This window comes from Bos mutus, chromosome 20, assembly GCF_027580195.1.
Source record: "Bos mutus isolate GX-2022 chromosome 20, NWIPB_WYAK_1.1, whole genome shotgun sequence".
NCBI lineage: Eukaryota > Metazoa > Chordata > Mammalia > Artiodactyla > Bovidae > Bos > Bos mutus.
The window spans coordinates 31,599,524-31,615,054 of record NC_091636.1 but is presented as its reverse complement, the minus strand read 5'-3'; the positions used below and the strand labels follow the sequence as shown (position 1 = coordinate 31,615,054).

At 37.1% G+C, this 15,531-nt stretch overlaps 2 protein-coding genes across 2 annotated transcripts in view; one reads left to right on the top strand and one right to left on the bottom strand.

Moving 5' to 3' along the window:
- The window catches only part of CCDC152 (coiled-coil domain containing 152), a 35,504-nt gene extending 32,645 nt beyond the window's left edge, over positions 1-2,859 (top strand). The window contains exons 6-8 of the mRNA XM_014477957.2: positions 672-799; positions 2,089-2,172; positions 2,704-2,859. Of these exons, the coding sequence (XP_014333443.1) occupies positions 672-799; positions 2,089-2,172; positions 2,704-2,853 (362 nt within the window). The 3' untranslated portion in view covers positions 2,854-2,859. The remainder of the gene's footprint in view (positions 1-671; positions 800-2,088; positions 2,173-2,703) is intronic.
- A 97-nt stretch (positions 2,860-2,956) lies between these two features.
- Positions 2,957-12,601, bottom strand: SELENOP (selenoprotein P). Its single transcript, XM_005894868.3, has 5 exons — positions 12,444-12,601; positions 9,263-9,478; positions 8,333-8,545; positions 6,148-6,265; positions 2,957-4,393 (listed from the first exon to the last, which is right to left on the bottom strand). Exons 2-5 carry the CDS (start codon positions 9,463-9,465, stop codon positions 3,737-3,739), a joined length of 1,191 nt encoding a protein of 396 aa, XP_005894930.3. The 5' UTR covers positions 9,466-9,478; positions 12,444-12,601; the 3' UTR covers positions 2,957-3,736.
- Positions 12,602-15,531: the final 2,930 nt, after the last annotated feature.

Here is a 15,531-nt window from a genome sequence, read left to right as displayed (position 1 = left end):
TGCCTGGGAAATCCCATGGACAGAGGAGCCTAGCAGGCTACACTCCACGGGGTCACAAAAGATTTGGACATAACTTAACGACTAAACAACAACAACAAAATCTTGAGTAATCAGACCCCTGTGGTATACTAGGAACTCCCAGTCCTCTACATACCACTGATGATGGCGTCCTCTTCCTCACAAAGTGGTAAGTGCCCATCCTAACTGTTTCTTGTGCTGATTCAGATCCTCCAAGGAACCACCGAGATGGGAGTAGAAACTCAGAAATTTACTGGACAAAAATGCCTATGAAGGGAAATAGTGAGGGAGCCAGAACAAGCTGGTATAGCTCTAGTCATCCTGTGATGTGAAGCCCTCTATACATAGGAACCCAGGCTTTGTGTGTCTCTTTAACCAATAAATCTCCTATTCTCCAGGCATTCAGAGAACATTATTCTCTAGATATTTAAGAGTACAAATTAGTTTACTTATTCAAAAGCATTCAATGGGCAGCCCTTTTGTTTCAATCATTTTTAAGGGACTTGTTAAAAATATATAAAAGCTACCCTGCACATAAACAGTTTCTAAAATACGTTTTTATTAATAAATTGTACTTTCTTGTCATTTTTTAAAATACAAAAAAGTAATCTTCTAAGATTTTTGAAATGTTACGGTGAATTTTTTTTATTCAGTCAAATTAAGCGAAGAAAAGAATAAAGAACTGATAGAGAAAAAGGAGTTGGAAATTTCCGAGTTAAATGCAAAGTTAAGAACTCAAGAAAGGGAAAAACAAAATGAAATGATCAAACTACAGCTAGAGGTAAGTGTTTAAGGCTCACTGTCATCACAGTGAGATAAATTTCAGGATTAGAAACAAGCCTGTGAGACAGTTTCACACATGCTTATTCTTCATCCATAGCATGCAATGCTCAAACCCTGCACAACTGTTACACTGCCTTTCAGCACTTGGCCTCAAGGTGGGACTCCAGTCGTTCAAAAGGTGCTGATTTCCACAGAGGGTCCTATCTCCTCTGCCTGCAGAGACAGCTCAAAGATTACCTACATTTGACAGCTGAGTCAATGCAGCCAAAAGGACTACTGTTCTAGCAGTAGGGAGAGTGTTTCTAATCCTTAACGTTACTCTCTTCTCAGCAGTAATTGTGAAACCCTAATGAACCAACTGGAAGTTTTTCATTTACAATAAATAACTATTTTTTTCCTAATAAATGTGTAGAAAGATAGATGGTGAAGAATCTGCCTGCAATGCAGGAAACCTGGGTTCAGTCCCTCGGTTGGGAAGATACCCTGGAGAAGGGAACAACTACCCACTGCAGTATTCCGACCTGGAGAATCCCATGGACTATACAGTCTATAGGGTCACAAAGAGCCGGACACGACTGAGCGACTTTTACTTGCTATTCATCTTCATTGTAACTATCCATTCTCTCCCCAAACCAGAACACGATCTCACTGAGTTTATTCTTAGTTCACACTATAAACTCAACCTGAAGGAAAAATAATTGAAGATTTTGCAAAAAAAACATGACCTGTAAGAATGGCCCATGAGAATTTTTTTAACCTGATACAGCTTAATGTCAAACCAGCAAGCATTCAAACTAAATCAGTAAAATCATATCCAAATTCTACTATTTAGCCTCACAGTTTCTATAGAAGGGTATTTAAATGTTTTCCCATGACTGTTGATTACACTACATTTTCTTTACAAAATACACTCATAGCAACATGAAAGTATTTTTATCTACCTTTAAGTTCATGAGATTCTCAACCCTAGTTAACTAGATTCTTAACCCTACATGATAGAATCAATGGATGTCTTGAGGAAAAATGCTCCTGACCCCAGCCCAGAATCTCTAAGGTAGTATCCAGGTATTCAGTTCTTTAAAAAACCTGCCCAGATAATTTTAAAGTGCAGCTGGGGTCAATCTTGTTTGGGTAATCCTTGTTCTGAAGACTTTTCTATCTTCTGTTATACAGTGAATACAATTGAACTACAGATGATACATCTAAGAATATAGTGGATTATATTTATAGAAACAATTGTTTCATTTAACTAGAATGTTCTCAACTTTCTTTTTAAACTTGATTCAGTTTGATGCCAAGCTAGCAAGAGTTCAAACTAAAACAAAATCATATCCAGATTCTACTGTTTCACCACACAGTATCTACAAAAGGGTACGTGAGTTTTTCTTCCATGATTGTTGCTCAAAAAAATTCTTAATGTGTTTCCATAAAAGTTATATTTAAAACAATATACTTAGCAGTTTTCCTGAAAATATATTTATCCCACTATGAGACATTAAATTTTTAATAATCTTTGTAAGTCACTTTCAATTTAAACTAGTAAATCTTAGTAGTAAATTAAAACATTAGACAAGTCCTTTGACTCTGGACTATCTCAGGAATTCCACAGTGTATTTTGAACTAAAGCTGACTTACTATTCTGAAGTTGTTTAGATACTCAGATAGCATATTTCTTCTTGTTCAACAAATAGCGCTAATGTGTGTTTTTTGTCCTTACACCAGTTTTACCCTGTTAATGCCTACATAAACAAAATTATAGACCTTTTAAAATATGGTATCTTTTTAAATACCTTCTTCTACTTAAACCAGAAGCATCGTTTTTGCTGTTTTGTTGTTCCTTGTATTAATACTTAGTTGTATTATTTATGAACCGCAATAACAAAATTGTTCTGCTCCATTTAGAAACTTCAACATCTTCAGGAAGAAAAAGACAAGGAGATTGCAGTTCTTCGTAATACCGTTCGTGATTTAGAACAACGCCTCTCTGTCAGCAAAGATTCTCAAGTTAAACTTGTTGGCAAAGATCCTCGCTTTAAACGTAGACGGTTTTGAGTAGATTCATTAGTTGCTATTTAATTTCTTTAAAAGCAGTTGAAAATTAATTTTGATTGTCAATATAACATACTACCTAAGTAATAACAACAATGAAAACAAAAAGCTTTAAACTTTTTTATTGAATTTAAACATCCACATTTTTGCCAGTCCTGTTCTACATTTCTGCTTAACAGTATTGACCATAAAAAAAATTCAGGTTTATAGGACCTGGTTTGCCTATTGAACCATCACTGACTATGGAAATACTTTCTAAGCAATCAAGAGTTAGACAACATTCTTTTATCTTTTCCCATCTATCTTTCAAGATTGGCAAAAAAACAAGATATAAAGGCTTCATTCATATATGATAGTAAAAATCAAGATATGAGTCTTAGATATAGAAAAGTATAAATGAATATCTAAAATGTAATCAGAGCAAAGTATTCATGTGTATTTCTGGGTCTGAAAAGACAGAATTCACTTCTTGCTTTAAAGGTTTAATCTGTTAAAAACCTAAGATTAAAAAGACGAAGATAACATTGTTTTGAGAAATAAGAAAGTGGAGAACATGTCTTTGTTGTTCTTCCTCCATTCTCAGTTGCCAACCATCCAACAGAAACCCCTAGGTTATAGTTTACGTTTCTGTTCTCATTAACGCAAGTAGAATACTGGAAAAAGAAAAAGAAAGACATGCTAACCAAACGCTGCAACCACCTCTCAGCTGAATAAAAATATGGTTTGGGTCAAAATTTCTTTGACTTAAATTTTATGGAAGTCAATTTCTCCATGTTTGCACAAATCCAATTCCTATTTTTGGATCACTGTTAATTAGGTACCTTATACAAATGCTGGAAATGCAATTGTGTAGATTGACTTGGGGAATATATCCAATTTCATATATTTAATTTGAAGGTCATTTTCACATTTTGGCCTTATTTTTTCAGCTTCACTTGGTGCTGGCTTCTGTGGGGTTGAACTGCTGACCTGCTGCCTGTCAGGCAGCTGGAGGCAAACGTCACTGTCAAGATTCAATGACATTCTCCTCCGCCAAAAGGCCCTGTCAGCTACACAAAGAGGGGAGCTTTTCTGTACACTGTCAGGTGATTGCAGACCCTGTTTTTTCAAATACCAGATGTCGACAGTGGCAACAGCAGCTACTCAAAGCAGATTCTGAATCTTTGGGAAACTGTCAGAGTAACTGATTTATGCATCTCTTTCGTCAGAGCTTCTTTTGTGGAAGAGAAGGTTGTAAACTTTCACTTCCTACTGGTGTATCACAGTTATCTGAGTGACCCCGTCTTTGGGGACCCTTGTGCCTGTGGTGGTGGTGATGAAGACCTGAAGGAGGGGGATTCTCAGGGGTATCTGGTGTGTCTGGTTTTGGAGGCTCTGAAAGATGAGCATTTTCATGAAGCTGATGCCCATGATGGGGATGGGGGTGGGGATGGGGATGGGGATGGGGGTGGGGGTGGGGGTGGTGATGTCGCTGTGAAGCCTCAGCTGTTTTCTCCTTGGTAGCCAGAAATACATTTTTACAGACGTCTTCATCTTCCAGTGCCTGGAATACATTTTATAAATCATTTAACAAATTTATAGATTTAGCAAGAATGCATGAAAAAATGAATTCTGGAGTTAACATATATGAAAGTCAAACTGCTTAATTAGATTTGAACTGGTTTTGTGTTTCCAGCATCATATTAATAAGAGGAAAAAAAATTTATCTCAGCCTCAACGCCTAGACTTTTTATTAAATTTGGTTCCCATCCATACCTAATTATAAAGTGCTTCTTGTACAAAGTTTGCATTTAACTAAAGAATCTTCAAACATTTTGCAAATAAATCAATGTAAATGTTTTGAAAATAGATTTTTAAAAATGTAAGTTAAAGCTTTAACAATTAAGCTTCTATACTAGTTAAATCAACAGCAGAATTCAAATTTTCCTTTCCTTATTAAAAGCATTTCCTAAATTTTTAAGAATTCTGAGGAAGAATAAAACCACTATATTTATATCTGCAGAAGCAAAACTAAACTAACTGGTTAAAAGAACTTAGATCGACTGCAGTAAAATCAAACAACTATCAAATCCTAAAATCAGTTTACCAAACGGAACCTTTCACACCAGTGTCAACAAAGCATTGAATATAATATTATTTTCTGAAACAAACTAATTCCTCTGATAACTCAAAAGAGCCAATAAAATTAACTCTGCTAATATTTATAATTACTATTACTATTTATAATTACTAGGCATTTTCCAAATTTCAAAATACTGAAACAAATCCCAAAATAGGAATCAACATAGCTAACATTCATCAGGCACTGAATATAAGTTAGACACTGAGTTAGTACTTTACTTGCTTTACTTCAGTCTCATCTGTAAAAGCAGTAAAATAACCCTCACAGTATTATGCAGATTAAAATGTGAAGAATGACACAACTAAATTAATTAAACTGTTGGTTTTCTTATTAACTTAAGTGAGTCATTAGAATGTGAATGGCTTTCTTTAGAGTTGGGAAAAATCTAAAGGAAGCAGAGCTCATAAATAAAAATTTTAAATTATTTTTGAACCTGAGTTCAAATTTTGCCAACTTGGCTCTGTCAAGGAAACATTGTTTGGAGTTATTTTCCTTCTCAATCTGAGAGGAAAAGAAGTTTATTTAACATAAGAAGTTTAGTTAATATAAGTTAAAATCAATTCTCTAAGTATCTTTTTTATAAATCATACATACATATAGTGTTTCTCATAACAAGGAATAAATATTCTAGTGGTTGTGAAGAAGTAAAAAATAAATAAAGTTATTAATTTTAAAAATAAAATGATTTTTTAAAAAGTATCAGTAATTCCAAGTGCATTGTGTAAGAGCGTCACAGAAAAGCTGACAGTCTTACATTCTTGGTGAATTAAGTAGTTATCTGGGCCTGTTCCACTTCAGGTAATGCCATGGATAATCTTTGCTATCACTATGTACTTACATGAGCACATTCATAATATTGCAATAGTGTATTTTATGTTGGCTGAATTCTTTAAGCACTTAAAGTCATGCAGTATCATTTGGTGGTAATTATAATACGTTGCTGCATTGATTTTTGTTCTCTAAACTCCTCCTAGATAAAAGCAATATGAATCTTGAAAAGATGTTTTAAAGTGTATGTTACATAACAGGAAGTGTAGGTAATTATAAAAATGACTATTGTAGTTTATTTCTAGTATATCAAAAGAAATGCTGATTTAGCTAATTAGTCATGAAACACTAACTTAGATAGCTCTTTAAGGATTTCCTCTTCAAAGAAAAATAATTGAGAAAAATACCTTGAGAGAGCAGTTTCCACATTTATCTTCACAGTAAACAGTCTTAATGGAATCTTCTACATATGTGAAAGTTAGGAAGGAATAAGGCAAACCAAGATGATATACAAGGCGGCCACATCTGAAAAATATAATAGCCATTACAATACTTTGGCTTAAAACTCAATATTCAAAAAAACTAAGATCATGGCATCTGGTCCCATCACTTCATGGCAAATAGATGAGGGAACAATGAAACAGTGACAGACGCTATTTTGGGAGGCGCCAGAATCACTGCAGATGGTGACTGCAGCCATGAAATTCAAAGATGCTTGCTCCTTGGAAGAAAAGTTATGACCAACCTAGACAGCATATTAAAAAGCAGAGACATTACTTTGCTGACAAAGGTCTGTCTAGTCAAAATGTGAAAGTTGGACTATAAAGAAAGCTGAGCGCCGAAGAATTGATACTTTTGAACTGTGGTGTTGGAGAAGACTCTTGAGAGTCCCTTGGACTGTAAGATCAAACCAGTCAATCCTAAAGGAAATCAGTCCTGAATATTCATTGGAAGGACTGATGCTGAAGCTCCAATACTTTGGCCACCTGATGCAAAGAACTGTCACAAAGAGTTGAACACAACTGAGTGACTAAACTGAAGTGAACAATATCTTCAGTGTCATGATCCTACTCATGCACCATCTGGCATGAGACTGTAGGTTTAATGGTCTTATAACTGTTATAAGACCCTTTCATAACTTTAGTAAATTTCCCTGAAGGGGATCTCAAGCTTCCTGGCACTGCATACCAGGTCAGGTCATGAAAAGACTATAGTGAGTCTGATATGGTTGCCAGGTGGGAGGGATAGTAAAGGAGTTTGGGATGGACATGTACACACTGCTATAAAGTGGATAACCATCAAGGAGCTACTGTATAGCACGTGGAACTCTGCTCAATGTTATGTGCAGCCTGAATGGGAGGGGAGCTTGGGGAAGAATAGATACATGTGTATGTATGGCTGAGTCCCTTCACCGTTCACCTGTAACTACCACAACATTGTTAATCAGCTGTACCCCAATACAAAATAAAAAGTTTCAAAGAAAAAAAAAAAAAGACTACAGTGAGTCCGATACTAGCATTGTGAAAAATGAAATAGATATATGTCACAATAAATAAAGTCAAAATTATGTGGTTATTTTGATTTGGTCAAATACAATTTTGTAATTGGCTCATAAATTCTATCAAAGTTCAAACCACTGACCTCATAAATCAGGTCTGCAAATCACATGATCTTTTCATAACTGCTAAGGCAGCACAAATTCCACACAATAAGAAATCACAGCATAATGAGAAAGATCCTCAAGTCTTGGCCAGTAGCCCACTGATTTAAATAAGAATCTGATGCAGCAAAAATTTCAGCACAATGAAAGAAATGGAAATACACTTGGCATTTTCAGAAACGGTGGAGTTTAAATGTCCTTCTTGCCCCCATTTTATCCTGTATATACAATTTTATATGAATATCAAAAGGTTAAACTTTGCGACAGATTAAATTAGAAGCTCGCAGTCCTGAAAGAATAACATGTAATATTAAAAATACTTAGAGTAAGACCAAGTAGGTCTCAGACCTAGGCAGAGTCTGGCTTACCATCCCTGAAGAGCCAAAAAACAAACAAACCAGCACCAACTAGAAATGATGATAGCAAATAATGTATGCATTGAAGTTCTTTCATAATACAAACATTTTATTCATTCATGGAATCAAAAGCAGATTCATACAGATTATGCCTAAATGATTAACATACTTTATAGTTAAGAAATGCAGATATATAACCTTAAAATGTATTAATAGTAATTTTAGAGATAAGCCAGTAGTCTGCAAAGTACGGTTATTCGTCTGCAACATTTTTAAGTGAGAATTGTACGAAAGGTACAAATTGATTTTTCTTTTTATTTAATCAGAATGCTAATGTACAGAGGGAAGAAAGTATAGTCAATTTTCCTTATTTCCCTATTGGAGTGGTGAATTCTTTTGTGTAAAAGGAAGTCATCTGGCAAAACCAAACATTCTAATGGGCTCACTTTGAGTATTTGGTAACAAGATGAAAGCAGATGTCTTGTTTTAAATCACTTATTACCTTAACTATGAAGCAGGTATACTGTAATGTGAGGGTGGGTGTGCATGCACGTGTGTATAAAGGTGGGGACACACCTGTCATATATGAGGAAGTCATCTTTGTTTCCATTTAAGAGAGTCCAGACATCTGGTTGGTTTTCTTCTTGTTGGTAAACAGGAATATGTTCTGAAACCTTATTTTTAAGATGCACATATTTTAATCGAGAAGAGATTCCTTGATGATTAACAACAACATAGGAGATGTTAGAATATCCTTCTTTCTCCAGTTTTACTCGCAGGTCCTCCAATCTAACATATTTGGAAAAAATACAAAAAAAGGAATAATTAGTGACTTCTCCCTTTCTCCTCTATTTTCCTACATGAAACTCTTTTGTTATTTTTTACTTACTCAGACCTCTTTTTTATATTTTTTTTAAAAACTAAAACTTGTATTTTTCTAATTATTTATTGAACTCTTTATACTCAGTAAAAACTATACGCCAAGTGCTTGCACAAACAGTCCATATGGTCCTCAAAGGAATCCTATGAAGCGTGTATCTTTTTAATCCATCTCCCAGTTACAGAGAAATTGTACCCAATAAGTATTTGGCAAATAACCCAACAAATATATATATTTATAAATTCATTACATGACTCAAGACCTTTGGTGGCAAGTATAGTGTTTGTTCTACTCTGGCAAAGCTCTCATATCTACTTCCTTTATTGAAATAACTAATCCATTTGCAGGAGTACAATTTAAAACATTTTCCTTACACAAGTAATATTTAGTAGGCTACTACAAAATATAGGTACACAAAAAGAAAAAAAAAATTACATAGCTCCAGGAAAGCCACTGTAAACATCCCCCTAGTCTTCTCTCTTCTAACATGTTCTAGGCCAACAAATATAGTTTTTTTTTAATGCAATTTAGTAAATATATCTTTTCTATTTTTATTGTTTCATGCATGTTATCTATTGAATAGCTATCCCCTTAAGAAATTGTAGACCACAGAAAGACTACCTTACCTAGATGCCTGCAGAATGCACAGGTATCAGCTGGCTTGAAGAAGAGCAACCACAGTCACTGAACCGTAGGAGTTCAGCATAGGGTCTTGATCCTTTATGCTCCAGGGTGGAGGTTGCTTACAATAGGAGCTTTGGCCCTGGCTCTCTGTCCCTCCGGTTAGGAGGAGGCAGAGAGCCAGAGCCAGCCCCAGGCCTCTCCACATGGCTGGGGTTGTCCTGTAAAAGAGAAAACCTTTCTGTCATCTTCACAGTTGTAACAAGGAATCTCTATAAACCAGCAGGTATAATTCTACTTTCTACAAATACCTAGCCAGTGGATTCTGTCTCTGTGTTGTTGGGTTCTTTGTATTGGGCATCTTAGCACCAAATCTCCCTGTAAAGGGGAAAGATCAGCCTGAGTCAGGGAAGCTGCCTAAGCACCTCTCAACTATCTGGCTTAGCGAGATACTTGAATAAGCCTGCTATGAAGATTAGCCTGAACAGGCAGTCCAGTGCTTCTCTAGTAGAAGATATATGTCCAGGAGAAAATACATGTCTAGGGAAATTCTGAGAATATGGCCTCTACAGCCAAGTAACATTCTGTAGACATGATTTGATTTTTGAGACACAAGTTCTGACTGCTTCTTTCTTTTCTCTACCAGTCTAAGCACAGGAAGGGTACATAGGGAATTCTGCATAGAAATGAAAAGACATCATGGGAAGAGAACTTAGGAAGAAAGGAGGTGGCAGTGAGGGAAGTCTGCCAACATGAGATTCAGATGTTATTGCCAGCCAAAATATTGCTATTATAGCCAAGACCAATACGGACCAATAAGACACCTGGCCAAGAAGAAATACTACAAATCACTGGGCCTTGTACCACTTAAGATTCACTGAAATCTACACTCTTATGAGTCTACTTATTGGCTACCACTACTTTCAGGAAGTTCCTGTGACTAGATGGCATGTTCTTGGGTAAAAAAAAATGACCCCTCTGAGTAGGGAAGTTAAATAACATGATGAGAAATATTCCCAAAACAAGGGCCAGAGCTCTCTGCAGAGAGGTACAAATAAAACACATGAACTGTAGATAGGTGGTGGAAAAAAGAACATATTCAGCAGAGAAAGAAAAATCCATACATTTAATTTTTAATTTCAGACACACCAAGTGAATCAGGTCATCAAAATAAGCGTGCTTATTTTGATATGAAGGTCGGTGGGAGACAGATCAAGGCAAAATTCCAGAACTAGGAAGTCGGCACATGTTTAGACACTGATCTATGATAAAAAAGTAAAAGTACTTTGGGGACGGGGTGGTTGGGGGAGAGGAGGCAGCTAATGATAAATTACCTAGAGTGAGCCCAGAGTTAAGAGGGGAGCAGAGAAGCTAAAATCAGACTGATATGGGCTCTATTGCACTAGTAGCTGTGGATAGAACTTTCAAAAACCTGATTACAACTATATGACCATTATCTCTTTTTGCAGCTGAGAAAACTGGCTAAGTGTGAGTTTAGGCAGCTTGCCCAAGTCCCACACAGGTACTAAGTCACAGGGAAACTGAATTCAAACCAGTTCTACCGATTCCAACACATGACCTCTTACCTACAGCAATATATTGACTCTTTTCAGATAGGTCACCTTTAGTAACTACAGTAGCCAGAATTTCGGGGTTTTAATTTATTTATTTATTTGCAGTATAACTGCTTTACAATGTTATGTTCGTTTTTGTGCTTTCCATCACATACAACAGCATGAATCAGCTGTATGTACAATATACCCCCTCCCTCTTAAGCCTCCCTCTCTTTCCTCCACCCCACCCCTCTAGGTTAGGACAGAGGGGATTGAGTTTTTTATGCCCTAAAATGACAAAGAAAACATCAAAATTATTCAGGCTTTTTTTGTTTCTTACTAGAATGACTAGATTTTCCCCACTTTATAGAATATAAATTCAGTAGTTACAGACCCTTCAGCATAAACTCGGCACCTGGCACCCTCACTCTGCACAGCATTCCAACTGGCTGAAGAGTGAATATAAATGAAAAGGTTATTTCACTCAGTTTTTTGATGAAAAAATAACTAAAGCCATTGGCAGAGGGTAGTGGATTACAGAGTTCACACTTCCAGATTTTCCCATCACTATAATCAAGAAGCTGTTAACTTTGTTTTCTTAAAATCACTTTTTACATAAACTTTTGATTGATTGCAGCTGTCAGACAACTACATAAAATAATGAGGATAAATAAAATTAGATTTACTGAAAGGTCTTGTGGCTCAGATGGTAAAGAGCCTGCCTGCAATGCAGGAGACATGGGTTCAATCCCTTCAATCTTGGGAAGATCTCCTGGAGAAGGAAATGGCAACCCACTCCAGTAATCTTGCCTGGAAAATCCCATGGACGGAGGAGCCTGGCAGGTACAGTCCGTGGGGTCACAAAGAGTCGGACACTATTGAGAAACTTCACTTAATGCAGTAACAATTAAAATGTAGTTGTGAATTTCACTAATCTCATCACTTTACAATCACAAGCCTGGATTCTTGACCACAAACAGACCTATATTTGTTTAAAATTCCCCATTTAAAGGCAAAATATGCAGAAACATTTTCCACCCTCTTCCCCTACCCTGCATCCTCAGACCCACTTCTGAGGGTCCCCTTCTCATTCTCCTAAAAGCACCAATAACCACTGATTTTGACATGGGTTTTAACTCTTTCAAGAATGACTATTCTCCACAGTGAACCAAACCTGCTTTCTTTTTTTACCTTGAAATTGTTCACAATATCCCTGGACATTTCTACAGCACCCTCTACACAGACCAGATCTCAGTCTCTGCTCCTCAAACCCACCAGCTGTTTTGCCATTAGAGCTCTCACTTTGCATTTCAGTGGGAAATACTTAAGCTTGAATACACAGTATTGCCTATATAACAACACAACTTTTTGCAGAGGAAAAGTATTCCACTTCTCCAGCCTCCTCTGCCCCTATCTTTATCCTCCACTGTGCAGAAGGCAGGGCAAAAATCAGCTAGAACTGATAATGTCCCCACCACACTTTGTGTTCAGACTTGTGTTCTTTATTTTCTTTACCCATCTCTTTTTTTCAAATCTCTTCTAAGGACAAAAACATTTTATCAAGACCCGAAAATCAAATCATTTACCAAACTCTCAAAGAATCAAGTTTGGAAAACACAAAGTTCCTACTTACACAACCCCTTCCGACCAGCTTGCTTCCTTTCTCTTTGCTCAGCTGGGCGGCTCCACAAAGCCACAGAGAGAAACTCGGATATTTATAGTCCTGTTGTTTACCTCACCCGCTGAGCGAAAGTCAGAAGTTTAATGCATGCTCAGCCTGTGACCTTGCAAGGAGAGACCAGCCCTGAACTGATTATTACCATCAACTTTTAAAAGTAACAAGCGCTGGCATGCATAAAATGGGGGGAATTTGGGGTAATTACTGGTATATTCCCTATCGTTTTTAGTCACCCTGTTTGCTAGGATTTAATGGTACAGTCGGGGGCGGGAGGAAGAGCTAAGAATAAAGAAGGCTTCCAAGTTACGTTCTTCTCCAAACAAACTATAATAGGGAAAAATATTTGCTAAGCCAGTGAGATAAGCTGTCACTTTAAAAAAAGAAAAATAATTTTTTTTTCTGTAACTTTGTAGTGGTCAGGTGATAGCCCAACCCAAACCGTGTGAGCTTTGTTAAGTCTCCTGCTGTTAAGGACCTGCTTGGTTTATTTTGCGGCTTTAAAACTTGAATCTCTGGGATCTCACAGGACTTCTGCTCTTTTTTTTTTTATCATTTAAGGGAAGGAATAAGGAAACAGAACTTCTGCCTGAGGGAAACGAGGCTTCAGTTTTCTCATCACAGAAGTCCCACTCCCTGGAAGACATATGTATCCCATAGAAGTTCTTAAGAATCTACTGTAAAATCGTTACCAATTTAAGTACCATGCAAATAAGTTAACTGTGATAGTAGCTGCACATGGAAAAGAATATGGACATTTCAAAGTATACAAATATATTGAGAATTACCACCCTTTCAGACAGTGATACAGTCTTTCTATTAACTGCTGCCAATGAGCACATCCATGACAGGTAGGCAAGTGGCAATGCCAAGAGATGCCGGCCCTGGATAGTGATGATTTTCAGGTGAGCCTTGCTTTCCCTACCAGTGCGCTTTGTCCAAGTGAACCCCTATGGATTGCTGAGCTGGGTACTGCTTTACAAGGTGCAGAGAGTGCAAAGAGGCTCAGATGTGATCTTTTCTGTAAGGAAACAAATTATCAAAGTAGAAGCTTTGCGTTTGAAAGCCAAATTCTATTTACTCACACCAAGCAGTAACCTTAATCTTTCAGGGTCCCTTTGAGAATCCAGTAAAATGCTTAGTTTCTCCTCGGGGGCAGGGGGAAATGCACATATACATCCTTGTTTTTAAAAGAATCTTTTGGGGGAAAAAAATTTCGAAATAAAACAGATAATTCCCCCTGTGGTTCATTTGCTTAAGAAATTTAAATAGTCATGTTGGGTCTTTCTGCAACAGAGTATTAAGTATATTACCATCACCTCCTTCCTTTACATGTGGCTTAGCATTTGCCTCCTGTACCAAAGAATTCCCTGCAAGCATGCAACTGGCTCCAAAGCCAAGCACCCAGGACTGTGTGTGTCCAGGCGACTGTATGCCTAAAACCCCCAAATGGCCAAAGGAGACGATGGGGAGTTTGCAGTATTTGAAGGGAATCCAGGCTTTTTTAACTGAAGTATAGTTAACTTATTGTGTTAGTTTCAGACATACAGCAAAGTGTTTCAGATATAGTTTTTAGATTATTTTTCATTATAGATTATTACAAGGCATTGAATATAGTTCCCAATGTTGCCCAATAAATCCTTGCTGCTGCTGCTGCTACTAAGTCGCTTCAGTCGTATCCGACTGTGTGCGACCCCATAGACGGCAGCCCACCAGGCTCCCCCGTCCCTGGGATTCTCCAGGCAAGAATACTGGAGTGGGTTGCCATTTCCTTCTCCAATGCATGAAAGTGAAAAGTGAAAGTGAAGTCGCTCAGTCGTCTCTGACTCCTAGCGACCCCATGAACTGCAGCCTACCAGGCTCCTCCATCCATGGGATTTTCCAGGCAAGAGTACTGGAGTGGGGTGCCATTTATGTATAGTAGCTTGTATTTGCTAATCCCATACTCCTCTAATTTATTACTTCCCCGTTTCCCTGTTGGTAACCGTAAGTTTGTTTTCTATGTCTGTGAATCTGTTTCTGTTTTGTATATAGATTAATTTGTATTTTTTTAGATTCTACATATAAGTGATATCATATAATATTTGTCTGATTTCATTTAGTATGATAATCTCTAGATCCATCCGTGTTGCTGCAAATGGCAATATTTCATTTTTTCTTTTGGCTGAGTAATATTCCACTGTATATATGTACCACATCTTCTTAAACTGGTTATCTGTTGATGGGCACATAGTTTGTGTCCCTGTCTTAGCTATTATAAATAGTGCTGCTATGAACAGTAGGGTGCATGTATCTTTCCAAGAGTTTCCACCTTTTCTGATGCATGCCTAGGAGTAGGGTTGCTAGATTATATGGTAGCTCTAGTTTAGTTTTTTAAGGACCCTCCATACTGTTTTCCATAGTGGCTATACCAATCTACATTCCCACTACAGGGTAGGAGGGTTTGAAGGGAATCCATTTTTAGTAGCCTCTTCTGTGCTGGGCAATCTAGGTCTAGTCAGGTTCTTAAAAAAGCAAAGGTTTTGCTTTTAGTGAGTATTAAATTATATTAAATCAAACAAAATCAAACATTTATTAGGGGCTTATGCTAGACACAATGTTGAGTTCCTTGTTCTGAAGGACTTCAAAATCTAACAGAATTGACAGACAAGTAAGCAGTGAAAAGACACTAGAAAGTGTGACAATATCTAGAATGCCTGTAAGCACAAGGTTCTGTTGGAACCCTGGAAATGAAAAGAGCAGCATTGTAATGCAGCCTGGAGACAGGGCCAACAGGACAGTTAGCACGAGTTCAACAGGCACTTCATCTTAGGCTTCTCACTCTACTTCCAAAGTGCCCAGTAACTCTGATCATAGGACTGTCTAGAAAATTACTTTGTTTCAATTTTTAACGAATGATTAAAATCTCCTGATAGCTTGTTCCAGGTACCACCGTACAGTGAACATTAAGATGACTGACTGTATCCCATCAAGCTGAACTTCATCCTAATGATCTCATCTCCCATAACTTCCAGCCCTGGAGCCAAGATTCTATCTTTCTTCATAC